Source organism: Aotus nancymaae, unplaced genomic scaffold (genome assembly GCF_030222135.1).
Source record: "Aotus nancymaae isolate 86718 unplaced genomic scaffold, 86718_ANA_hifiasm-v0.15.2.pri h1tg000002l, whole genome shotgun sequence".
In the NCBI taxonomy this organism is placed as follows: domain Eukaryota; kingdom Metazoa; phylum Chordata; class Mammalia; order Primates; family Aotidae; genus Aotus; species Aotus nancymaae.
In genome coordinates this window covers 10,322,733-10,348,604 of record NW_026988413.1, presented here as the reverse complement: position 1 = coordinate 10,348,604, position 25,872 = coordinate 10,322,733, and the positions used below count along the sequence as shown (strand labels likewise).

The window sequence follows — 25,872 nt, the reverse complement described above, 5'->3', positions numbered from 1 at the left end:
AGTTGCCTCATAGCATCTGTCCATGACCTTCTCTCCTATTCCAGCTCCTGCTTGGATGTCTCTGGCACTTTCTTAGGACAGATGTGGGGTGTCCAATGCTCAGGACACTGAATCCAGCTCAATTACCCACCATGACTTTGATACAAGGCAAGTGAGCCCCAAAGTGGGGCTTAGCCCACGAGGGTTCTTGGCTTCGCCCAGGAAGGAATTCAAGGGCAAGCTGATGATAGGGTAGAAGAAAACAGGTCTTACTGAAGTGGCAGTGCTACAGCTCCATGGCTACTCCCACAGAGCAGGGCTACCCCACAGGCAGTGTGCTGAGAGTAGCAACTCAGGGCAGTTCTGCAGTCACGTATATACCGACCTTGAATTACATGTAGATTAAGGAGTGACTTATGCAGACCTTTCTAGAAAAGGGGTAGTAACTTTGGGGTCATCAGGTCATTGCCATGGGAAGGGGTGGTAATGCTCAGGTGTTGCCATGGTGATGGTAAACTGACATGGCATGCTGGTGGGTGTGTCTTATGGAAAGCTGCTCCTGCCCCAGTCCTGTTTTAGCTAGTCTTCAACTTGGTTCAGGATCTGAGCCCCATCTCTGGAGTCGAGTCCCACTTGATACCTCAAATTCATGTGAAGAGAGTCATTTAATTCAGTTTTTTTGTTGTCTCCTTACCAATAACTTGAAACCATTTGAATGGCCTCTCATCCTATTCAAAACTACTCCTTTCCCCTATGCCTAAAACATTATCCTGGGAACAAGTCTCAGTCCCTCAACTCTCTCCTTCCTTTAGGCTCAGAAGACTGCTGACTACTTCATGCAAATATATCCTTGGCAGCCACCCAGTGGGCCACCATTCCCACAGCAAGCCCAGCAGAACCATCAGAGTCATAAATTGGTTATAGTTTAAGCTCTTAAGTTGGGATTCCCAAGGACACTATAACATAGTGTTCCTGCATGGGTCGGGGAAAAACAGTAACTGGTTTTTATGGAGGGCTAAGAGAAGCAGCTGAATTACCTGGTGGAATGCCTAAGTCAGCAACTGTAACTGATGAGTGAGCAGGACAGGTCAGAGTTCTATGAGGAAGCTTATGCCATCACTGGCAAAATTTGAGGCAGCAAAAGGCAAAGGAACTCAATACATGGTGAGATGATTAACCAGTGAGGTGAGACTGACTCCAGCAGTGGTGTTATTGAAAGTTCAAGTATATTCAATTAAAACACATTTTGAATCTTGGATTGCCAGAAATCAGCCTGCCAAATATGAAAATAATCCAGACAGACAAAGACAAAGAACATTACACAGTAATGATAGTAATAGGCAGTATACTGTACACTGTAATTGTACAACTGTGATACTAATTGGCAGTGTTTTCCAGCATCAACTGGAGTATCATTTCCTATCTCAAGTAAGTTAAACACAGGATGAGCCCAATATCCTCAGGTCCAGAGGAGAGTGGACAGTGGTGAGTTAAACCGTCTCCCTCTGGGGCCCAGGGACTCTCTCTCTACCAAAGATGCTGTATCTAATTACCTTTGGCTTTTTCTCTTTCCCTTCCTCCTCCTTCCCTCCCTCCCTCCTTCCTTCTCTCTTTCTGTGTCTCTCTTTCTTTATGCCCTAGAAATAAGTCTTTCCCTTCTTTGCCAGAAATCATGGTGATAAGCAGAAGCCTGCATTCAGGAATTTACTGAATACAACAAAAAACATGGTGAAGTTAACTCAAGACACAAATTATGTACACACAGAGACATAATTGCACATAGATTATAGAAGTCTAACGTATTCCCTTTTTGTAAAATGCCTTCTGAATCAATTATCTTTTGATTCTATGCAATGCCGTCTCCCGTCAAATCTGACCTATTCATGTCAGAGATCTCCTACCTGGCTTCTTAATTTATATTCCCTGTCCTGAATGTCTGTCTCCTGCCTCCCTCAACATTCTGTCTCTTTTTATAACTAGAATATACTCAAATGAAAAAATCCATTTATCTCACTCTCTTCCACCTTCTTCTAAATAGTTGTGCTTCCTTTTGATCTATTTACTTGCTACACCAGGAATATCTGACATTTCCTAGAGAAGTAGGAATTTATCGTATGCCCATTCGAAATGAGCTAGTGTGGTTATTTAACAAATACCCAGAGCAACAATGCACAAGACGATCAAAAGATACATGGAGGAGGAAGTTCTCCATCTCACTCCGCTGAGTTACGTTTTAAGCCTGGGGCTTGTGAACTAATACCATTGTTCACCATCTCAAAGGGGCATTGTGTTTAGGAATGCATTATTGGTAATGTGTCCTACAGTTTTCCAATAGTAGACATTACATAAAGGAGAGAACATATCTATTGTGCAATATTAAAACATTTACTTCCACATCCACTGCTTTCACCAGCTTGAACAAATTAGTTATTCCCAGTAGATTATTCTCATTGGTAATTCTGTAATAAAAGATTCTAGATATTGTGCATTTTCATCACTGGCATTATAATTTTTATTTCAGAATCTCAATCATCGAATATTCATTATCTAATTACAATAAAAATGCATGATTCCCTTAGGAATGCTTATAACTAAATGAATATGAACTTTATTAAAGGAATTAAACTAGGAGATTAATATTATTCAAAGGGGGTAACTATATTCTTAAAAAACTGTAGGATTGCAATACTAGGAAAGAAAGAGAATAGGAAAGTCACCAGAAAAGTAGTAAAAAGAAACAGAAACAAAACAGGTAGATCCCTGATGTGCTATGATGGGGAATAAAGTATTAATTTAATTATTCAGTTATAAATAAACTAAAGCAACATTGAAAAGCCTAGTAAATTATGTGCTCCTTGAAGATTAGAGTTAGGACTGATTAATCTTTGCATTCCCCACCAGACCAGGCAGTGCCTGGAACGTAGTGGACACTCAATAAATTTTTGTTGAATTAATAAGGAAGCAAATTCTATCTGAAAGTGATAACAAGTAAGTTTATGAGTACTTTTTCAAGTCAGTTTGCAGATAAAAGTTTAAGGAAATTCATACTTAGATGTTGTTAGAATGTGTATACTGAATTAGAATGTTAGTCTATGTGCTTTGGGAATTAATTTTGAAGCTGAGGAAGCTACAAGAGGCAGCCAAGCTCAGAGGAGGGGGAGGAGGCTTGGTCAGCTGCCCCTCCCTGTCTTGAACTCTTTCCTATTATAGATGAAAATCATCCTTCATTACCTAAGAGAAAGCATGAGCCCAAAGCAGAATTAGCCTTCTTTACACGTGGTGAATTTGTGTCCCATCATATAAGTATTAAAGGAAATGATTATGAGCTGTTTGTTGGACAGTAAAGAGAAGTGATAATGATAATTTTAATATAGGTAACAATAGCCTGAATCATATGAAACTGCTATTTTTGTGTATAAACACCTAAGTGAATATTGACAATTTCACATGGTTTAACTTAATATTGATCAAATGCTACATGGTAGGCACTGTGCTAAGTAATATGAAGTCCATTAATTTGTTTAAATTTCACCCCAAATGTTTTTTAATAGATGAGAAAATTAATGTTAAGCTAGGGAACTTGCCCAACATGCAAAGAAGACACAGAAACTAAACACAGTTTGACATCAGAGTCCCTTTTCTTAAACAGAATACGATCCTGCCACGGAAAATGTGGATGTCATAAATTATGTTATCAAAATCTTGCCTTCCAATCTCTTATTTATGTCAACAAAAATGTGATGATAAAATGTACCTTGGTTAATTCATGATGCGAAGTGTCTGCTTCTAGAAAGACAAAATTTACTTACAATACAGAGTTATTACCACTGCAATATCAAGATCAAGTTCCAAAAAATTAAATACTCTTTACTCAAGGAGGTCACACTGCAGTGAGGAGAACAGATAATTATAAAGAGTATTATAACATTAGAGTTAGATTTTTTTGGTTGGTCAAATGACTCAATCCAAAAAGGAGGATACATGGTAAGAACGTACTATGAAGATAAAGAGATAAATATCTGAAACCAAGAAGGCCTCAGAAAATTAACAATCTATGTCAACCATAACTACATTATCCACGTGAGTCAATTTCTATGGGAAATACAGTTCTATTACCTGGGGATAATACACTTCTTCCCAGAGGAAGCAGCAATTAATTGATCTTGGAGCGGTCAGGAAGAGTTTCCCAGAAGAGATGACAACTTTACAAGGCCTGAGGGATGAATGGGATTGAGTTAGGAAAAGAAAAGAGGAAAGACATCCTAGAAAAGGCAAACAGAGGAATGCGAAAGTAAACAATGCTGAGGAACAGTAAATGGCTTCTGTGGCAAGGAGGCAAGTTCAATAGCACATTATATTCTGTATTCCTGAAACACCAAGTCAGCGAAATGCTGAAACGGTAACTTGGACTCTTATTGCGAAGAGCCCAGGATTGGGAATTTCTACTATGTCTTAGAAAGTAATGATAAGCCAGCAATGGTGTTTCCTTCTTGAGCTATAACTGTCATAGAGAGAAGTGCACACATCTTAAATGTACAGCTTAGGCATTGTTACATATTAGTATACCCATGAAAGTATCACCCAGATCCCTTGCTTGGAAGGCCAAACATCTGTTTTTCCCCCTCTCAGAAATTTATTGCCATTTTTCAGAATTAATATTTTCTAAAACTCAATATCAAACATTATATACAACTGTTATGGACAGAATTGTGTCCTCTGAAAATTCATCTGTTAAGCCCTAACCCCCAATGCAATTGTATTTGGAGACAGGGTCATTGAGGAAATTACTTAGGTAAAATGAGGCCCTAAGAATGGAGCCCTAATGCAATGGGACTGGTGGCCATATACGGAGAGGAAGAAACATAGGAGAAGTTACTCTCTCCACTCTAATTCACGGAAAGGCCATATGAGAACACAGTGTGAAGGTGACCCTCCACAAGCCAAGGAGAGAGGCATCACCAGAAACCAACCCTACCAGCACATTGATCTTGGACTTCAAGCTTTTAGAACTACCAGGATATAAATGTTGTCTAAGCCACCTGGTCCGTGGTGTCTCGTGATGGCAGCATGAGCAGACGAATCCAACAATCTCTAAGTATTAAATTTAGGATTGGTCATCAAGATTTTGTTCACCTCAAGGAAATAAAATGACTCAATCCTCCACAGACTTGTTTGCCTCATTTTCCTCTTCTATTTTCAGATTATTTGCAACCTGGAGACTCTGCTCTGTAAAAGCATGTGGCAATTTCTCCTTCTGGATCCTCACAAGAGAAAGATAAATTCACACGAATGAGATACTCAGATGCTTTATTTATTCTGAAAAAAAGTGAAATTGCTAAATTGAGTTTTTCAGTGTTCAAGATATACATAGCCTGATAGGTGTAGGCTTCCTACTATTTTCTTTGAGGCATTTGCTCTCTCTTGATTAACAGTGATGGATTTTTATTGCCCCACTTCTGAGGGGGGATTTATATGTCTTTTAATTTGTGTAAGTTGGACTGCATCATAAATGGTTCACCCTCTAAATTACTGAGTAAGTTTGCCAATGGAGATGACCTTGTTTATTAAAATCTAATTAACTGAAGTTTTAGAATGTCCCTGAGTGGGTTGCTGCATTTCTGATTTTCTCCCAACCTAATATAGATCAAAGATCCAGCTGGCTGGAGTTAACCACAAAGCTCTGAACCTCACTGTGAAATTATCTAGTTAGTTCCTCTTTCAGACATTTTTTCCAAAGGTACAGGCCAAAGAATCTTTTCCCATAATATGTTGGCCATCCTATTTCAGAAAAGCCATGTGCCCAATAACGAGTTGAAGAAAGAGGCCCAGGTGCTCCTTGCTTGCTGCATCTGAAATGAGAGGATCCTGGAGTGTAACTTACATTCCCCAGCAATGGTCAGTCCAAATGTCCCTGACCACGTGCCACTTTTCATCTTCTGGACAAGGTTCTATGCTGTCTATACACATAAGGCAGTAATATTCATGGCTTTTTACTGCCAACCTTGGCAAATTGATTACAGACATATGGGATAAGACATAATTAATTGATTCAGTTCCCAGTCTATATACAAAATTGCTTAATGCTAAAACTCCTCTAGTTTCTACCCTATTGCTTCTTCTATTTCTCATTCCAACTTTAAAATAAGAGTTTAAGGTTTGTCTCTTCTTTCTCATCTCCCATTTAATTATCAGCTGTCGAACTTTTTCTTCACAACACTAACCCTTTGTGTCCTGTCCACCGATGATCTCCATAATGATATAACTGATGTGCATGCTTTAATATTTTTATACCAGACATTTTTGCAATATTTAACATAATTTACCACTTTGCACCCACCCCACCTTCAGAAGCTCTCTGTTCCCTTGGCTTATAGTACACCTAATTCTTTTGGTTCCCTCAGAATTTTAGATCATGTATTTTCAACTTCTTTGGTTCATCCTTCTTCCTTCATGCTTGACACTGACAGCCATCTCAAGGCTCTTCCCACGGCTGCATTCTGACTTGCATTTAGTCCCAGTAACTGAGAGCTATTTTGAAATTCTGTTTTTATTTGGGCCACCTCACCCTGAAGAGTAAGTGCTTTTCTTTGTTGTAGCTGGGCTGGTGTGCCTTTTTCAAATGTTTACGTCGCACGGCATCTTCGAGATATTGATAAAATAAAAACAAATATGGATCATCTTCAGGGCCTTACAGACTTCAAAGATAGGTAAAAGAAACCATTTCTACCTTCAGATCAGTCTTTTGTATCCACTAGGGAGCAAAATTACCTGCTGAGTTGAAGTGGGAATAACAAAGAATCTCAAAGACGATGTGATGTTTGTAGAGAAAAGACTGTGGCAGTAATCAATACAGGCATCGTTTATATGGATCTGTGCTACGTGGAGGGGGCTTTAGAAACGGCATCAAGAAAAAAGAAAGCAATGCTTCTTGGTTTAAAAAAATAATGCTTGTATCATTGAAAAACAGTACCCTTTAGGATGGCCAGATCCCCAAAATAAAAATTTTAAGGCATATTGTACTTCCTTCTGAGGCCAAATGCATCAGGACTAAAGCTCTTTTGAGCAAACCATGCTATTTAAGCAAAAAATTTAGGGAGTGGAGAGTCTGATTATTGTTTTTCATGAGTGTTGAAATCTATGGAAACAGTGGAATACACAAAGCAAATTACATAAAAATTTGATTTATAAAACTTCTCCATGTTTAGAATTTTTTATATATCCCAAAGAAATCATAAATTGGGTTTCCCCAGGCTGTGAACTAGACTAAGGTGTCATATACCTTCACATTCCAAAGCTGAGTGCCCTCTCTGTCCATGTCACCCAGTTATCCTCTTTAGGTGACATAAAAGAAGCCCAACAATCCTTGTGGACATCTCAGAGTCCAGCAGGAAAGATTTATTTGCAGAGTGGAGTTGTCAGCATATTCTGTCTGCCCACAACCATCATCACCGTCATGGGAGTGAACTATCCCTATTTAGTTTCAAGGGAAAGAAACACGGATGTATGGAACAAAGCCAGCCATGAGCAACCTTTAAAGGCACCCACCAAGGTCCATCAAGACAAGAGTGAGGAGGGGTGTGAACCGTGCAAAAGCAGAGGGGAATTGTAAGTGTCTCGATGCACATGGCACTCCGATTTCTGCATTTATTTATAGGTTATAAATAAAGCTTCAGAAACACCAAGAAGCCCCAGACTATTCAGTCAAATTTTAAAAGATATTCTGGGCCATTATACAGGAAGATTTTCCCCTTGACTACTGTTGAGATGCCAGGAGTTGGCCAATAATTGCTAGATATGAAAACACGTGGAAATGGCAAACAGGCTACACAGCAAGCATTCCCTCTGCTAATCATACAAATGAGTCATCATTATAAACATGTAAGGAACTCCTGCTTAGGGAAAGTATGAGTGTAGGTGCACAAAGTAAAATCTAAGTAGAACAAATTAGTCTTCAAGCCAGTGAGACAATTTTCCTATATAATAAAAAATAATAGATTTTTATATCATTTAAAGGAAGTAAATTGAAGTTATTTTAGAATTTAAAAAATGTAAACATGCATCTTTCCTTCTTAAACTTTAAAGTATTGGAGATTTTATCTATTTTTTTTCTAGCTCAGCTATTAACTAGTTGAGTCCCTTAGTTCAGGCATTGTTTTATTCCTAGTCTATGACCTCTGAAAAATGAGGGTAAATAACTAGATAATCTCCCAAAATGTATGCTGGTTACTGTCTTAATGGCGTGTGGGGAAACTGAGTAGGACTACAAAGTCTTGTCCTCAAAGGGCTCATACTGCATATCTACGTGAAGAAATATTGGCCCAAATAAACTAACCAACTTACTTTTACATAGAGGCAGAGCCAAAGTAGGGTTTGCCTTCGCAAATCTAAGTCTTATACCCCTTTCACTACATTAACGAGATATCTTCTAATTGAATATTACTTTCTAAAGAAATAATAAACCCCAATTACAGGAAAAAAAGTGATACTAAAAATATTTCAAGAGCATTCAAGGAACTCCAGTATAAGAAAGGCTTATTGTTGGGTTTTTTCATCTCTCTCCATTGATAGTAAGCACATATGGATAAGTATTTTAGAGCTGTGCCTAGTTAACATCTATGTTTATTCATGTATTTATTCAATCATGAAACACATGGAGCCAGCCACTTTAAATAAACACTTTTGTGTTGATTGTATAAAGTCTCATGAAACAATATACCTGCCCTCAGGGAACTTGCATTCCAGAAAGGCACATCAAAGAAAAACGTTTTGCAAAGACTCCCGAAATGGTTACAAGGGCTTTCTAAGAGAAGTCTAAATTGAACACATAATTGTCTTGCATTTTGTAAGAGGCTTAAACTATTCTCACTGAAAAGCAGTAATTGAATCTGTAATTACTTTCATTTCATTGGGGACATAGGCACGGATTCTAAAGATCTAATTGTGATGGTTGTTTTCTTAATCACTCTCATTGCTTCTCAGCGACCCTCCCTCCTTCCTTCCTTCCTTCCTTCCTGCCCTCTCTCCCCTCCCTCTCTCCTTCCTTCCCTCCCTCCCTCCCTCCTTCCTTCCTTCCTTCCTTCCTTTCACGATGAGAAGCATTTTACAAGTATCAGAGGGCCCCGCCACTTATTTGCCCCTCTGGAGATCCAACCTCTGTTTGTTCTATGAACAAAGGCTTTAACTTCTGATATAAAAGTGATTTTTGAACATGAACGTAGAGGAACTGGCAAACCGGGCCCATGGATTTTTCTTTTAAGAACATGAAATCTCCTCATAGTTGTTTCAGTGATACTGGGAATGTTCCTTTCTCTCTTCAATTCAGCCTCCACCATTCACAGAGATTTGATTTCTAGAATTTTATCAAAAGACAAAATTACATTAAAAATTAGTTTAAAGATCGAATTAGCTTTTATTAGCAATTCTCAAATTGGGCTACATCTCATTCTATAAAATTGAATAGCTGTCTCAATGAACTGAGTAGAGGAGATTGGCTTTATAGGCAGAAGAGGTCTGAAGAAAGCAGAAGCAAGGAACAAAAAGTGGATTGGTCATTTCAAAGTTACTTCCCTTGTAGGGTTAAAACAGGGGGATCTCTTATCATGCCAGCTCAGGTAAACTGGTCCCCTTCTTTTGTTTTTGTTTTGAGACAATGTCTTGCTCTGTACAGTGGTATGATCTTGGTTCACTGAAGCCTCGACCTCCTAGGGTCAAGCAGTCCTCCCACCTGAGCCTCTGGAGTAGCTGGGACTACAGGCACATGCTACAAGGGCCAGCTAATTTTTCATATTTTTGGTAGAGACAGGGTTTGGCCATATTTCCCAGGTTGGTCTTGAACTCTTGAGCTCAAGCGATCCTCCCGCCTTAGCCTCCCAAAGTGCTGGGATCACAGGCATAAGCCACCGCGCCCAGCCAAACTGGGCCCCTTCTGATTGATGACTATGTCTCTTCTATTGTTTGGAAAACTGGTGTGTTTCAAAGTTCAGGTCAGTTCTGTGGCACCCAGCACAAGTAACTGCATGTTGGTTTGGTCTGAGTTGGTGGGGCCTACTGCAGGAACCTACTACGAAACAGCCTCGCAGTGAAGCAGGAGTGGCGGGGAACAAGCCTCTCCAACACCGAACTGGGGAGGAAGTGGCTTTTTATTCGGCCGAGAGTCTCGGCAGACTCGCGTCTCAAGAACTGAGCTCCCCGACTAGAAAATCCTGGCCTCTTTTAAAGGCTCACAATCTTAGAGGGTACATGTGAGGGTCGTGATCGATGAGGTAAGCGAGGGGTACGTGACTTAGGTGGGGGCGTCTAATCGTGATTAAGCAAGAACAATGCCTTCCGGGCAAGATTCCTCCCTACCATGCCTGTGATCTCCAGATAGGATAGAAACCGGGGCGGAGGGTTTCATCTTTAACCTCCAGGTCCGGCTGGTGGCACCGGTTTTGTCTCCTCCACTGACCTTGTGCTTCTATTTTCAACTTTTACTTCTCCTTTTGAAATACAAGGCTAAGGGGAAGTGGTCTTACACTTGATCTTAGCCAAAAGGCCGAGAAGCGATTAGGGGAAGTCGTCTTAGAAGCTTAAGAGGAAGGGGTCTCCTTCCTCCCCATAAACCGTGTTTAACAGTCTCAGTAAGGCACTGCTTCTACTTAACTGGTTTATTAAGTAGAAGATTTAAGGTTTGCCACCTTATTCTCTGAGAGCAGGTTTTAGTAGAGACTTGGGCAGAGGACATGTAGCAGAGAAGATACAGAAAGATGGAGCCGAGAACAAAATAAATACAATAAAATAAAAATTCTCCATGCTTTTAAAAATATTTAACAAAAACTAACTTTGACTTGAGTTCATTGGTTTCCTGTCTCTTTTATGTAAGATTTTTAGGCTGGGCACGGCGGATCATGCCTGTATTCCCAGAACGTTGGGAGACCGAGGTGGGCGGATCACCTGAGGTGGGGAGTTCAAGACCAGCTTGACCAATATGGTGAATCCCCATCTCTACTAAAAATACAAACTTAGCCCAGCATGGTAGTAGGTGTCTATAGTCCCAGCTACTCAGAAGGCTGAGACAGAAGAATTGCTTGAAGCTGGGAGGCTGAAGTTGCAGTGAGCTGAGATAGTGCCACTACACTCCAGCCTAGGCAACAGAGCTAGACTCCATCTCAAAAGAAAAAAAAAAAAAGAAAAAAGATTTAAAATGTTTTAGTTATGAATTTATTTTTTTATTTTATTTTATTTTTGAGACAGGGTCTTATTCTGTCACCCAGGCTGGAGTACAGTGGTGTAAACTTGGCTTGCTGCAGCCTCAACCTCCTGGGCTCAAGCTATCCTCCCACCTCAGCCTCCTGAGTAGCACAGCACACACCACCATGCCTGGATAATTTTAAAATTTTTTATAGAGACAGGATCTCACCATCTTGCCCAGGATAGTCTTGAATTCCTGGGTTCAAGTGATCCTCCCACCTCAGCCTCCCTAAGTGCTGGGACTATAAGCACGAGCCACCATGCCTGGATGTGAATTTTTATTTAACAGATAGAATAAGAACAACCCAAAGATCCTTTAATAGAAATAACTAGACATTAATAAAAAATATTTAGTATAAGCTACTTGTAAAATAACTTTCCAGGAAAATTCTTACAGATTTTTACCTTTTGACCTTTTTCTAAACACTTGCTATGGAAAAAGTACAATGTATTTGAGGATGACTGTTAGGAGGCACAAAAGGTGGAGAAAAGAGAGGCTGGGCTCAGTGGCTCATGGCTATAATCCCAGCACTTTGGGAGGTCACGGCAGGCAGATTACTTGAGGTCAGGAGTTCAAGACCAGCCTGGCCAACATGGTGAAACCCCATTTAAAAAAATGGAGAAAAGAGATACAAAGATTTATAGGTAAAGTGAACTTAATTGTCTAAATCAGAAATCATGCAAAAGACTCCAAAAAGTTTAGAAGCCATCCTTGAGATGCAGATTTAATGCTAAAAATATTGGCATTTTCAGAATATTATAATGATGAATGTCGGCAATCAAACAGAATTTTATTGTTAAGCTTGTCCTGGAAAAACCAAGAATGTTTGATGGTCTGTGATTGAGGCACCGATCCTAAAGCTAGTTTGGAAAAGTGACAGAGGTTTCAGGTTGGCGTACAAAAGACAAATTCTAAATAAGGAATGAAGAAGAGAATCAAACACGGAGGAAATTGGTGGAACATTCTGTGCCATTTAAATATCTTGACTCTTGTTAATGAATGTTTATAGAAGTCAAAGGTAAGGAGAACAGACAAATCATGGGTGTCTAAAAAAGGTGTGTTTTCTATCGAGGAAGAAAGGTCAATAGAATATGTAAATATAGTGATAGAAACTTTAAAGGTAGAAAAAGCTTTTAAAAATAGTTAGTAAAGATTTTGTGGTCCCTGGTTCCTAGTCACAAAGTAGATGATACCAAAGACAGAGAATACACCACTTCGTAGTTCATTACATGACAGTTTCCAGTGAGATAATGTGCAGAAGACTTGTCTGTCCTTACTGCCAAATGGCGTTTGAGACTATCTACAGTTCTCTTTTTAAATAACCTCATTGAGGTATAATTTAAATACCATCATATTCATCGATTTAACTGCACAATTCAAGTGTAAAGTTTTTTTAGTAAAATTTTAGTAAATTCATTTAGTTGTGCAACAAATCAACACAATCTCAATTTAGGACATTAACATTATCCCTATAAGATTACTACTGTTTACCTTGAATTTCTGTTTCTACCCTGAGCCCCAGACAACCACTAATCTCCTTTCTGTCCCTGTAGGTTTGCTTTCTCATATCAGTAAAATTAGAATATGTGATTTTTGTGTGTCTGGCTTCTTTCACTCAGCACAGTGTTTTTGAGGTTTATTCATGTTGCGACACGTATTCAGATTTCATTTCTTTGTTGCTAAATAATATTTCATTGTATGTATACACCATACTTTTATTCATTCCCAGTTGATGGGCATTTATGTTATTTCCACTTTGGGTCTCGTGTCTAAATCTGCTACAAACGTCTGCCTAAAAGGCTTTGTGTGAACATATGCTTTCATGTCTCTTATATAGATATTCAGAAGTAGAGATCTTGAGTCATATGGATACCTTTGTTTAACTTTTTAAGAAACTGCCAAATTGTTCTCAAAAATGACTGGGCACAGTGGCACTTTAATGTAATCCCAACTACGTGGGAAGCTGAGACAGGAGAATCAGACTTTACCGCCCCCCGCCAGCAATGTATTATAATTCCAGTTTCTCCAAATCCTCGTCGACACATGTTATTGCCTCTTTTTTTTAATTACAGTTATCCTGGTAGTGTGAAGTAGCATCTCAGTGTCGTTTTAATTACATTTCCCTAATGAATGATAGTATTAAGCTTCTTCTCGTGTGTTTATTTTGTATTTCTCCTTCTCTCTATGAGATATCTTCTGTAGCTGTAACCTTGACTTCCTGAATTCTGTCCAGAAATTTCTTGTTAGGGTGATGCTGTGATGGAAATACATAAAAGTACACAGAGTATACTTTTCTTAAGGGTCATTAAGTACTCCTAAAACTTTGCTAAAGAGAAGTCCTTCTCTGCTAGAATTACTGTGTGGGAAAACTCATAGTATAATCATATGCATAATATTTGGTAGAAAAGCAGGCTCATTGTAAAAATTTGGGATGTTTATTTTTCTTTAGAGCTTCTTTTTCCTACTTTTTCATTAAGCTAAGGCCCAGACTAAACTGCCTATAGGCTTGTTTGCTTTCTAAGCACAATAAAAAAAGGCAAGGAAAGAAAGCAAAGCAAGACAGAATTTTTCAAGAAAACCATACTGAAGGGAAATAACAATCACATGAGGTTAGAAAAACAAAATCCATAGAATCAAGCTTTACTTGAGTAACAATGCTGATGGAAATAGCATACAAGAGTCTTAGTTCACGGCCACGGCCTATTTGAAATGGATGATAGAATTTTTCCAATGTACAAGCCCACTAACAGATATAATTAGATTATTATGCTAACATGATAAATCGTTACTGAATATCTCCCTAAATTAGATTGACCTCAATTTGTAAGGATCATAACTTTCAACAAAGTCTCGTTTTGCTTGCGAAAAAAAAAAGTCACACAAGGTGCTTAGAGGGACATCATAAAGGTATTTCAGAGGACCCCTCTCCAGACCACAAATTGGTTGTGGAAGCTAGGCACCTTGGTTCACACCCTGAAGCTAGGAATTTGGGACCACTCTGGGCAAAAAAGCAAAAGCAAGACCTGTCTCTACAAAAAAAAAAAAAAAAAAAAAAAAAAAAATTAAAACAGAGGGTGTGGTGGCATACACCTGTACTCCCAACTACTCAGGAGGCTGAGGCAAGAGGATCCCTTGAATACAAGTTGAGCCTGCAGTGAGCTATGATTGCACCACTGCACTCTAGCCTGGGCAACAGAGCAAGATCCTGTCCCTAAAGTTAAAAATATATATAACAAAAAAAAAAAAAAAGGAGGTTGTGCTGTAGGATCGCAGAGACTTTGTGCTGGTTAAACTACTTTACTGACTTTCCTGAGTTAGTTTCCACAACTAATGTAGAGTCCACTGCTTTGAGAGTTTCACATGCCATTGTCTGGGTCCCTATTTAGATCTCTGGTCAAAAGTGACCAAGGAGACATCTTTATATCATTTCCTCTTTCTATTATTTTCTCAGCTGACAATTTTTCCCTCTTTTGTTGATTGGGTAAGGAATATCTGAGTGTTAATACTACTAGCTATACGGCAACCTCTTATGAACTTCAATATATCATTGAAAACGTTGGTGAATTTGGGCTGAGGCAGGAGAATCGCTTGAACCTGGGAGGCGGAGGTTGCTGCACTTTAGCCTGGGCAACAGAGGGAGACTTCGCCTCAAAAAAACAAAGAAAAGAAAAAAAAATTGGTTGATTGGGGCATGAGGTGGTTCTAGATTTCTTTTTTGCTTAGTGTGGTATGTTGATAGATTCAGGGTAAATGTGAATGAAACATTGCAGATATCTTTAAGCTTATGTCTTACAAATAACCTTAACATTTCAGGCTAGCTAAATATATGTTAAAAAGGTACTTTTCATCTCGCCTATAAATGAGAATTAAAAGAAAAATTCTTTTAATTTACAGAGTGTTTTGATTCTGTTCTGTTTTTTCCCCTTTTTTAAAATAAAAAGTCCAAGGAGGGGATCCAGATAGTGTGAATTTGAATCCAGACTAACACTGGTAACCTTGGTCTAGATAAATTCTCTTATTCTCATTCTTCTCATCAGTAAAATGGGAATAATGTACATTATCTCACTTAAATGATTTTTCTTAATGAATCATATTTTCAGTATCATTCACTAAAAATGCCAAAATTTTGATAAAATGTGACTTATAAATTTCTATCATCCCTGATGTTAATCAGTTTTTCTTGAAACTAAGTTATGCCTGATTTTAGTATAAAAATTTTTTAAGCTCAAAATCTACTAAAAGTCTACATTTATAAAATGTTTACAAACATTTAAAAAATGTATTTCCAAATTATGACAGTGTGTAGATATGTGAGTTATAAGGTTATAACATTGCAATTTGGGCAATAAAATCTTATAACCTATAAGATATAAGGTTATACACATTGCAATTTGGGCAATAAAATTACATATAATTGGAATAGCTCTATCCTAGCACTAGTGTCATAAGAAGGTAGTGCATTGTCACTTATCATAAATAAACCAACATTATTAGCCAGGAGTGCTGGCTCACACCTGTAATCCCAGCACTTTGGGACGCTGAGGCAGGCAGATCACCTGAGGTCAGGAGTTTGAGACCAGCCTGGTCAACGTGGTGAAACCCCATCTCTACTAAAAATACAAAAATTAGCCAGGCATCATGGTGGATGCACTGTGGAAGACACAACATCATTTTTAGTAGGTTATTTATTGTTCCTTTAAGAGGCACTAAATATCACGTTTAATATGAAAGGCTTTGTTTCCACTTTGGCATGATTTTAATTCATAGAACTTCTAATGAAAGATGGTGGGTTTGTAAAAAAGTCCACTGAGATATTTCAGGCCTAGTCATTAGTAGCTCCAGTGTCAATAAGAATCACAGTGCTTTTCTGCATTACCTTAATTCTGATTTGATACATAATTTTTTTTTAAAACCCTTTATTTGGAAAACAATGAACTGACTAAGACAGTATATAATGCATTTATTTGAGGCCCACTGGCCAAGTTCTGTGATTCCATCCTGGGTTGCTATGGGTCCTGACACATAGAAATAGATGAGGAAGCATATATTCACTGACATTCAAGAAGGTCAGAGGTATAGGTAACTGCTCCACATAGCGTATCATTTTCAAGACAGGCCTCCAAGTTGGTTCCTCTCCATTCCGTGCACTATTCACCAAGAGACATGAATGGCAAATCTTTAAATTATTGAACTGTCTCTCTCATTCTCCTGTCATCCAAAATCAGATGGGTGGGTTTTTTTGTGATTAGTTCTATGTGCAATTTCAAAATGGTTATTTATATTCAGACTGAACCATATAAAAAATCATCTGAAAGGGTACATTTGAGGAATGACATCACCCTGCTGTGTGCCTCCCACCCATTCAGCCCCAAATGAGGGATCCTGCAGCCGCAGCAACAAGAAAAGAGGACAAAGGGGCACTGATTTCCCATGAGGGTGAAATCGGTCCTGCACAGCCCCAAAACACACCACTGCACGTAACTCACCTTAAGCCCATCTCCAGGAACACCTCCTGGGTTTCCGTACTCCATTCTAGGGTCAGTACTTTGCAACTAGCCTTGCCTTTCTTCATTTAGGGTGGATACAGGGTAGACTTGGGAAACCTGAAACAAGACAAATGTAAACAGAAGAACAGACTCAGAAGGAAGACTAACTGGGCTCGAATGTCAGCTCCACTCTTCATTATAGATGGAAATAGACACTTATTGAACACTCGTTCTGTGTTGGAAACTTCACATAAACTATTCCAGTTGTTAAACTAAATGAGAAGAGATGAAGGAATAAAAAGTGTCCCTTATTTAGCTGACGTACCACAGGAAAGAAAACCTCTGAAGGAATTGCTTCAAAGCAATGAAAGAGACAAAGCGTTGTTTTAAAAGAGGGTTTTGTTACACATATTATTCAAGCGATCAGGTTGACTTTGTTGAACTTCTGATTCTGTGGCAGCAGCAAACTCTGCATGTGTGCTGTGTTCGGCATGGGCTGTGGTCTACTCTCAATCTAAAATAGTATGCAGCATAATGGTTGTGAATCTCTGGAAATCAGGGTGTCACTTCTGTTTTCCAGAAGGCAAAGATGCCAGAGGTGCTTCTGAGCAATGTGCTATGAGACCACCTGTGGAAGAGAGAGAACAACTCTTTGACTGTGGCTTTATTTAGTAAACTTCCAAACAATTACTGAAATGTCATCCTTAGACAACTTAAGCAACTAGCAGAAAAGTCATATTTCTAACTCAGCCTCCTCATTCTTTTTCTGTCTTTCCCTGTGATCCAGGAGGAAGGATGCTGGTTTCTTAACATACAAAGATCATCTGCCAGTGAGCCAAGTGGTGGTTGGAGATACTGACCGGCAAGGCTCAGAAGCCAAATTGAGTGTGGGTCCACTGCGCTGCCAAGGAGACAGTAAGTTTGCATGGCAGCTAAGGCTTGCCCTTTCTTATCATTTAAATATCCAGCTCCTCAGAAGATACCAGCAATCAGACTTGCTCTTCCGTGGCTCCTACAGAAACATCACACAACCCAAGCAGAGCTAACTTAGAAGAGGGGAACAGCCATAAAGCCTCCAGTATAGAAGCCAAGATTTGGGCATAAAATGGGGATATCTATCTTTCCTCTATATTCATATATAACAAGTTTGACTACCTAAGTTTATGGTGATATAAGTAGCAATGCTAATAGCATAAATGCAGTACTCAACAGCTGTGATTCCACTGAGTGCTGCTGTTAATGCCATTAGGATGACTATTTATATCACCATAAACCGAGTTTATGGTGATATAAATAGTAGCATTATGGCTTAATGTATCATTGTAAACTTGGATTATGGCCATATAAAGTTTGACATTATTGCTATCAAACTTCATCATCATCAGAGCTTGATGGTCCCTTGTAAGCCAAAGATTGTTTCTGTAACTACGCCTTGCTTTCAGGATTAGTCACCCCTGAGAGGAATTTGGGGCTGCCAGCTTGGATGGTGGGAGGTGAGGGAGTTGGAGTGATGGTCCCTCCTAATTAAGGGCACCATTAGGATTTTATGTTGTTGGATACCCTTCGGTGTGCTTTATGTGCAGTCAGAGGGAAACAGTGACATGGTTGCACGATGGGGATTCTGCAGTGAGCCTCCTAGGCATCATTTTCCCTCTTCTTTTGGGGACGCATGATATGGGCAACTCTCCTGAGAGCTCTATGCTTTTGTGGTTGTGTGCTAGGCATCAGAGATCTAGATTCTGCTCCCCAAATAGCTGACTTGCCAGGAGATCTCAGGCAAACCCCTCCAATTTCTTTGCTGCAGTAATAAGAATACCACCTGCATCCCAATTCCTCCTGGGGAGGCTGTAAATATTTTAGTGCCTGGATTTGGACTCCTCCAAGCAAAGCATTATGTGAGAGGGAATATTATTACCACTTAGTAAATCAAGAGAGAATTAGACCTACTTGATAATAAATTATGGCATCCTCTCAAAGAGGTGTCCTAAGGAACGTAATGATGCATGCTTAACAGTTTCCTACTTAGTAAATCGAGGTTGTCAGCAATTAACCAATGCCATGTTCCTAATACAAAAGGGAGATGGACTTTGTGCTGATTTTTCTCTACTTGCATGGAAAATGCTACCTGTAAAATCGAGACTGGTCAAGATCTTAATCACACATTATTGAACAATGATACTTCATTCATCTAGTCAGGCTTAGTAAAACTGTGCAGGAAGAAATTTAATTTCAACTGCTGAAGAAAAGGATACTGACCTAAAGTAATAGTATATATGCATTTTAAACAGATATTATAAGAAATGAAATATAATGTTGCTCTAAAATTAAGAAGACTCTCGTGTGGTCCAATGAAAATCATTTTTGTTATGGAATTGACATAGGAAGATAAAATACTTCTAGCTTACAATTCTAATTCTGAAGTTAGCTTTGAGTTTGAGAAAGTATTCTCATTAAATAATTAACAATATATTTGTAAAAATTCTACTTCTGCAAACTTTTTTTTGTTGTGTGTTTTGTTTTGTTTTGTTTTTTTGAGACATAATCTTGCTCTGTTGCCCAGGCTGGAGTACAGCGGTGCGATCTTGGCTCACTGCAACCTCCACCTCTCGGGTTCAAAAGATACTCCAGCCTCAGCCTCCCAAGTAACTGGGATTACAGCCACAGGCCACCATGCTCTGCTAATTTTTGTATTTTTAGTAGAGATGGGATTTCACCATGTTGGTCAGGCTGGTCTCGATCTCCTGACCTCAAGTGATCCACCTGCCTTGGCCTCCCGAAGTGCTGGGATTACAGGCATGAGCCACTGTGCTCAGCCTTCTGCAAACTTTTATTATCATTCTTAAAAAGAAGATTCCAGGAACATTAAATAGTATATGCTGCAGCATATAAGCAGTTTATAACTAACATTAGCTTATTTGCTCTTAATCAATAAAACAACCTCAGAAAGAATTTATTGTGAGGCTGTCATCTAGCACATTTGTAGGTACTCTAGAAAATAAGGAAAAGAAATTCAAACCGTGTTATGTGAAATGAACATGAAAAAATATTGGAAAATACAAATTTGTTTATCATTTAGGTTTGTGATATACAATTATTGCAACTGATAAGAAAGGAGCCGTAGAAGGTGTATATCAGGCAGACTTTATTTTTAAAAAGAGAAAATGGGAAAAGCATAGTGGTCATTGTTTATTTGCATTTCTATTCTAGGGCTGTTGTTCTTAGAAACATTTTTAGAACCTTTTAATAAACTGTTATTTATTCATATTACATGATCTCATTATATTTATAATTACTGTAGCTTCAGAGAGATTCTATCTTTTTTTTTTTTTTTTTTTTTTGAGATGGAGTCTTGCTCTGTCGCCAGGCTGGAGTGCAGTGGCGTGATCTCAACTCATTGCAGCCTCCACCTACCGGGTTCAAGCAATTCTCCTGCCTCAGCCTCCCGGGTAACTGGGACTACAGGCGCTCACCACCAAGCCCAGCTAATTTTTGTATTTTTAGTAGAAATGGGCTTCACCATATTGGCCAGGATGGTCTCGATCTCTTGACGTTGTGATCTGCCCACCTTGGCTTCCCAAAGTGCTAGGATTACAGGTGTGAGCCACCATGCCCAGCCCTAGAGAGATTCTTTTAAGTAATATTTTACCAGATATTTCATGAAAGCAAAAGCAGTCAACAGTTAATGGCAATTATGTGGAATACGTTTGTGTCTGTGTGTGAGAGAGAAATCTCATTGTTTTCCAGGCAACCGAGAATAAGTATTCCACCGTGTACTTGAATTGCCCCGTAGCAGTCAGCAGTTGTGAAGCCCACATTCCCTTTGAGAATGTTCTCACATGGGCACAGTAATGATAGAGCATTTCATATCAATCGCATTTTCCAGTTCTTATACATATATGATCTCCTTGAATACACACAGCCGCCTGTGAATTAGGTAGGGCAAATATTAGTCTTTCTGTTTTACAAACGAAGAAAATACTTCTTTGAAAATGGCATTTACACAACAAACTTCTAAGCATACTTTCAGCCTCTGAGAGGCTTGAGGACAGAAAATGGAACAGAGACTAGAAATAGCTGGGTCTGTTCAAGGTCAGGGTTGTTTTCCTGACTGTACTCTCTTCCCTGAGCCAATTGTTGATTAAATTAAAATGTCTTAAAAATATCTTATTTGGGTCTTATCCCACCACCTGCCCCAGCCACCCATGTAGGTTACCAACATAGTGTAAACATTTCAGGGATTAAATTTGTGTAATTTTAAAAGTGGCATAGTGCATTTGTCCTGCTGCTTATAGAGATTAACTTACTTTGTGTCATTTGCTGAAGTCTGTTCAAAGCTACAGCATATAAAGACTAACCCTATTGTTGAAAAGCATCTCTCGGTTTGAGAAGTTGAGTGATGACAGCCCCCAGAAGCTGCATCTTGAATTAGGCCCCAGTTTTATCCTCTCGTCTCAGAGAATGAAACCATTTTTATAGGCTCTGCCCAACCATTTCAGCAGTTTCAGTGGATTTCATCATGCCTGTTGAGTTTCATTTGTGCTTCGATTCATCTGAACTCATACACCCATATAATCAAAATGCTAAAGAAAATCAGTGAGTTCCACTCAGGTCTGCTGCATTTCCTATATAGCTCTGTGAAATGCTTATGTCCTTACAGGGGTGTGTGTGTGTGTGTCTTTCATCCTTTCCTTTTTGCAAAGCCAATCCAAATGGAAACTTCAAATCTAAATGACACTGAAAGTGTGACTGGTGATGGATGATTAGCTAAAATAAAAAGTGCTGTGCTGTGAAAACACAGATCTCCCTCTTAAGCTGCCTGTACTCACCTAGAAAGAAACAAAAGAGCCATTTAGAGGATCAAAAAACAATGATAAAGTGGGCATTGTTTCCAATTTAAATATGTAGTCATCTTTGGAGATGGCTGCCAAACTTTCATCTTTTCATGAAATTAGTTAAAAATATAAAAGACTTCCATTTTCTGGAAGTAGAAATCTTATACTATATATGATGAATATAATCAATTGTAAGAATATAGTATTTGCTAGACAGTTGCTTTATTTTCAGCCATATGATGTAAAACTTTACTTTACACCTGTAGGGATATAGGGACTGTAAACAAATACTTTGGATCAAGTTTGTCAGAACCATAGGAAAGGTTTTTTTGTTTTTTTGTTTTTTTTCAAAAAAGCAAATGTTTTAATACATCTGGATAGAAACAATTCCAGAAAATATCTTATTCAAGGGCTTCTTCCAAGGCCATGCCAGAAACACTGACTGTGAGGCTGGCAGACCGAGCATTGGAGTCACACTGTAGGATTAAGATGCACATTCAATTTCTCAGAGCTACAGAGGTGACCCAGAGAGACAAGGAAGGAAAGGCAAGGCAGTAACACATCAGTTCTGGAACCCTCAGAAGGCAGACAAAGCTGTGTGTAAAGAAATAAAGATACCGATGGAGATTCATCCAAATGATGGTGCATATTTGTTCTTTGGGAAAGTTATTGTATGTGCCAGAGTAATAGAAAGGCCATGATCTCTTTTTGGAAAGAATTTTGCAAACCAGGATCAGAATCTACCATTCCCTTGCCAGGAAAGATAAGGTGGCCGGGCGCAGTGGCTCACGCCTGTAATCCCAGGACTTTGAGAGGTGGAGGCAGGCGGATCACTTGAGGTCAGGAGTTTGAGGAGAGCCTGGCCAATGTGGTGAAACCCTGTCTCTACTAAAAATACAAAAATTAACTGGGTGTGCTGGTGGGCACCTGTAATCCCAGCGCTTGGGAGGCTGAAGCAAGAGAAATAACTTGAACCTGGGAGGCAGAAGTTGCAGTGAGCCGAGGTCATACCATTGCACTCTGGGCAACAGAGCAAGACTCTGAAAAAAAATAAAAGACAAGGTAATGCCTAGGTCTCTATTTTCTGCACCAATGAGACATTTCCAACAGGAGTGCAAATGAGCACAACTCTTCTTCAGAAGGTAATACCTGTGAGCATACCTAGGCCGCATACTCTGTGGGGTAAATGAGGATTGAAGGAGAAACCACTTCTCACCTGGGCTCAGGAAGCGATTCTGCCTATTGAGAGGAAGCAGCTCACCAGGCTCCAGAGAAGAGTTCAAAGTTTATCTCCTTTCTCTTTGCTGCTTTGGTCTTGGAAAAGGCAAGAAAGGAAAAGGGACTAGCATCCAGATTCTAAACCAATCACTTTCTATTCATTTTCTCTCTTGATTCACCAAACATCCCTTAACAGGTGATACTGTTTGTAATATTGGGGTTCAGGGGTTCAGGGTGCACTTAGCTCCCCTGAGAGGATGTTTCTCCAGGTTCTTGGCCTCCTGCCCTCTCAAGAATGAGAGAGGGGACCATGGTGCAGTGCACATTAAATGCCAGACACAAAAGTGTTTGTAGAAAGTGATTTACTTAGAGAGAAACAGGAGAAGGAGAGAGAGAGAAACAGCTAACTCTCACGCTGAGTGCGAGAATCCAGAAACATGGAATCCAGGAGAGGAAAGCAGCTTCCACACTGAGTGGAAGGGAATAGGGAGAGATGGAGTTTAGGAGGGGAAGACAGGCTTCCACGAGAGAGTGTTCATGGAAGGGAACTCCAGAGGGGAAATCCAGGAGAGAGAAAGATTGCTTCCACAAAGGGAGTGTTTGTGGAAGGGGATCCATACATGGAGTCCGAAGGGGTGTGGAAGAAGGGGACTTTTAGCCTGGGAGGAACCCCTACCTTCCCAAGACCCCAGGCCAATGAAAGGCGTTCCTTAGAACTTCCGCTGGAGTGATTGACTCTTAGTTTCTTCCCACACCTGCAAAATAAATCTCCCAGATGGAGAGAGAAGGGAGGGGGGCATGGTGCTAGGAAGTTCTTGCCCTTAAAACTACGTCCCCTTGTGGACCCAAAAAGAGAACACATTCCCTCACTGTTGATTTGAAAAAAAAGGCCAGGTGTGGTGGCTCATGCCTGTAATCCCAGCACTTTAAGAGGCCAAGGCAGGTAGATCACCTGAGGTCAGGAGTTTGAGACTAGCCTGGCCAACATGGTGAAACTCTGTCTCTACTAAAAGTACAAAAATTAGCTGGGCATGGTAGCAGATGCCTATAATCCCAGCTACTCGGGAGGCTAAGACAGGAGAATTGCTTGAACCCAGAAGACGGAGGTTGCAGTGAGCTGTTACTGCCACTGCACTCCAGCCTGGGCAACAGAGCAAGACTCCATCTTAAAAAAAAAAAAAAAAAAAAAACTCTGTAAAATATTTAAAGAGGTTTATTTAAGCCAAAGATGAGTGGCCATGGCCCAAGGCACAGTCTCAAGAAGTCCTGAGAACATGTGTCCAAGGGTTACAACTTGGTTTTTATATGTTTTAGAAAAACATAAGACATCAATCAATATATGTGAGGTATACATCGGTTCAGGCTAGAAGCAATGTGAGGGTGTAGCTTACCAGTCATAGGTGAATTTAAAAATTTCCTGGTTGGAGATTGATTAAAAGAGTTAAGTTATTATCTAAAGGCCTGGAACTGATAGATACAAAAATCAGCCAAGTGTGGTGGTACACACCTGTATTTCCAGCTGCTCAGGAGGCTGAGGCACGAGAATTGCTTGAACCCAGGAGGCAGAGATTGCAGTGAACTGAGATTGCACCATTGCACTCCAACCTGGGTAACAGAGTGAGACTCTGTCTCAAAAAATAAAAGGATATTTACAAGTTCATCTCTGTTCCTAGATCCATATATTCTCCCTAGTAATCCCTTCAACAGAATTACTTTTCTCTCCACTCCCATAATCTGTTTTTCCAGGATGTTATTTAACATCCTGGGAACATCAGAAGCTTATGTAAGCTTCTGAACCCCTACTGGGAGCGAGGAGTGGTAATCACTCTGGGGTCCTCCTTAGTTCTCCACATTTGTATGTCTTTTCTCCATTTAATCTTGTAGCAGGACCGGCTGCAGGAAACGGATCTCTGGAACACCGAGTATAGGAGGAAGGAGGGTTTATTCGGCTGGGAGCCTTGGGTGGTAATCTGTCCAAAACCCAGCTCCCCTAACAAAGGAAGATTCTGCCTTTATATAGGCTTATACTTTAGATGTTACACGTGGAAGAATCTTAGGTTTTTAGCTTTACATATAAAAAGGCTCTCAGTTTACAGTCTTAGGAATTACATATGAAAAGGGGAAGTTGATCTGAGGTAACTGGGTCTCCCTCTTCAATCTGACTCTTGGGAGCTGGGGTGTGTGTGTGTGTGTGTGTGTGTGTGTGTGTGTGTGTGTGTGTGTGTCTTCAGAGGGCAAAGGGGAAGATTCCCTTGGCTCCTTTACTGCCAAGCTGTATCTTCTAACTTACTCTTAAATGGAGAGCTGGTTCTGAAAGTGAAAGAAGGAAAAAGGATAGGTGACAAAAACCACTCCTAGTCTCATGCTTAGTGGAGAAATGATGCTCCTTGATTTTGTACCCCTGTTTTTGATAAGTCATAAAACAACTGATTGCTGTTTTCCTCTTACTTCATCTGTTTTGCCTCCCCTAACAGTGGAGTCCTTAAAAGTAAAAACAAAATCTAATTCACTTTCATATTCTCGGTAGTATCACATGCCTGACACCTGGAAAGAATTCAACAAGTATTTGTTGAATGAGGAAGGAAAATAATACTTCAAAGCAGAGGGAGAGTGATAACGCCAGATTTGGCCTGAAACTCAGCTTCCACCTTTAGGGCGCTCATCATCCCAAGCAGAGAAACCTCAGAGCCCTGCTGGGGCTTTGGAATTCTCTGTTGGAGCCACAGTTTTGGGGCAAACTGACTTCCTACATGATATCTGGATTTTAGAGCCTGTTTTCCTAGACTTCTCATTCCCCGCTTGGGTGCAGCTCTCGCCTCTGCCTTTTCCTTTTTAAAGTTTTCCTTACCCTGTGTACTCTGATTTCTGGCTCACTTTGCTTCCCTATACTACTGTTCTGAAAGCTTATCTCTGATTCAGCCCCACCCAGAAAACAGGGGTTGCCTCGGGCAATCTATGTAGGATGATAATAGGTGTATTACCAGCATAGAGGATCACTTTCTCTCCCTCTCCGTTCCTGCCCCTGCCATTAACTATAATACATTTGTGACTTGGGTTTGGTCTTCATCCTTCATGCATTTCCATCATCATGATAGGCTCATAAATGACTTTAAAAAGGAGCATTAAC

The 25,872-nt window shown here is 39.7% G+C and overlaps 1 protein-coding gene across 1 annotated transcript in view; it reads left to right on the top strand.

The window, feature by feature from the left end:
- The window catches only part of CNTNAP2 (contactin associated protein 2), a 1,621,124-nt gene that overhangs the window by 1,144,906 nt on the left and 450,346 nt on the right, over positions 1 to 25,872 (top strand). The window contains exon 14 of the mRNA XM_064372470.1: positions 17,483 to 17,610. Coding sequence (XP_064228540.1) covers positions 17,483 to 17,610 — 128 coding nt within the window. The remainder of the gene's footprint in view (positions 1 to 17,482; positions 17,611 to 25,872) is intronic.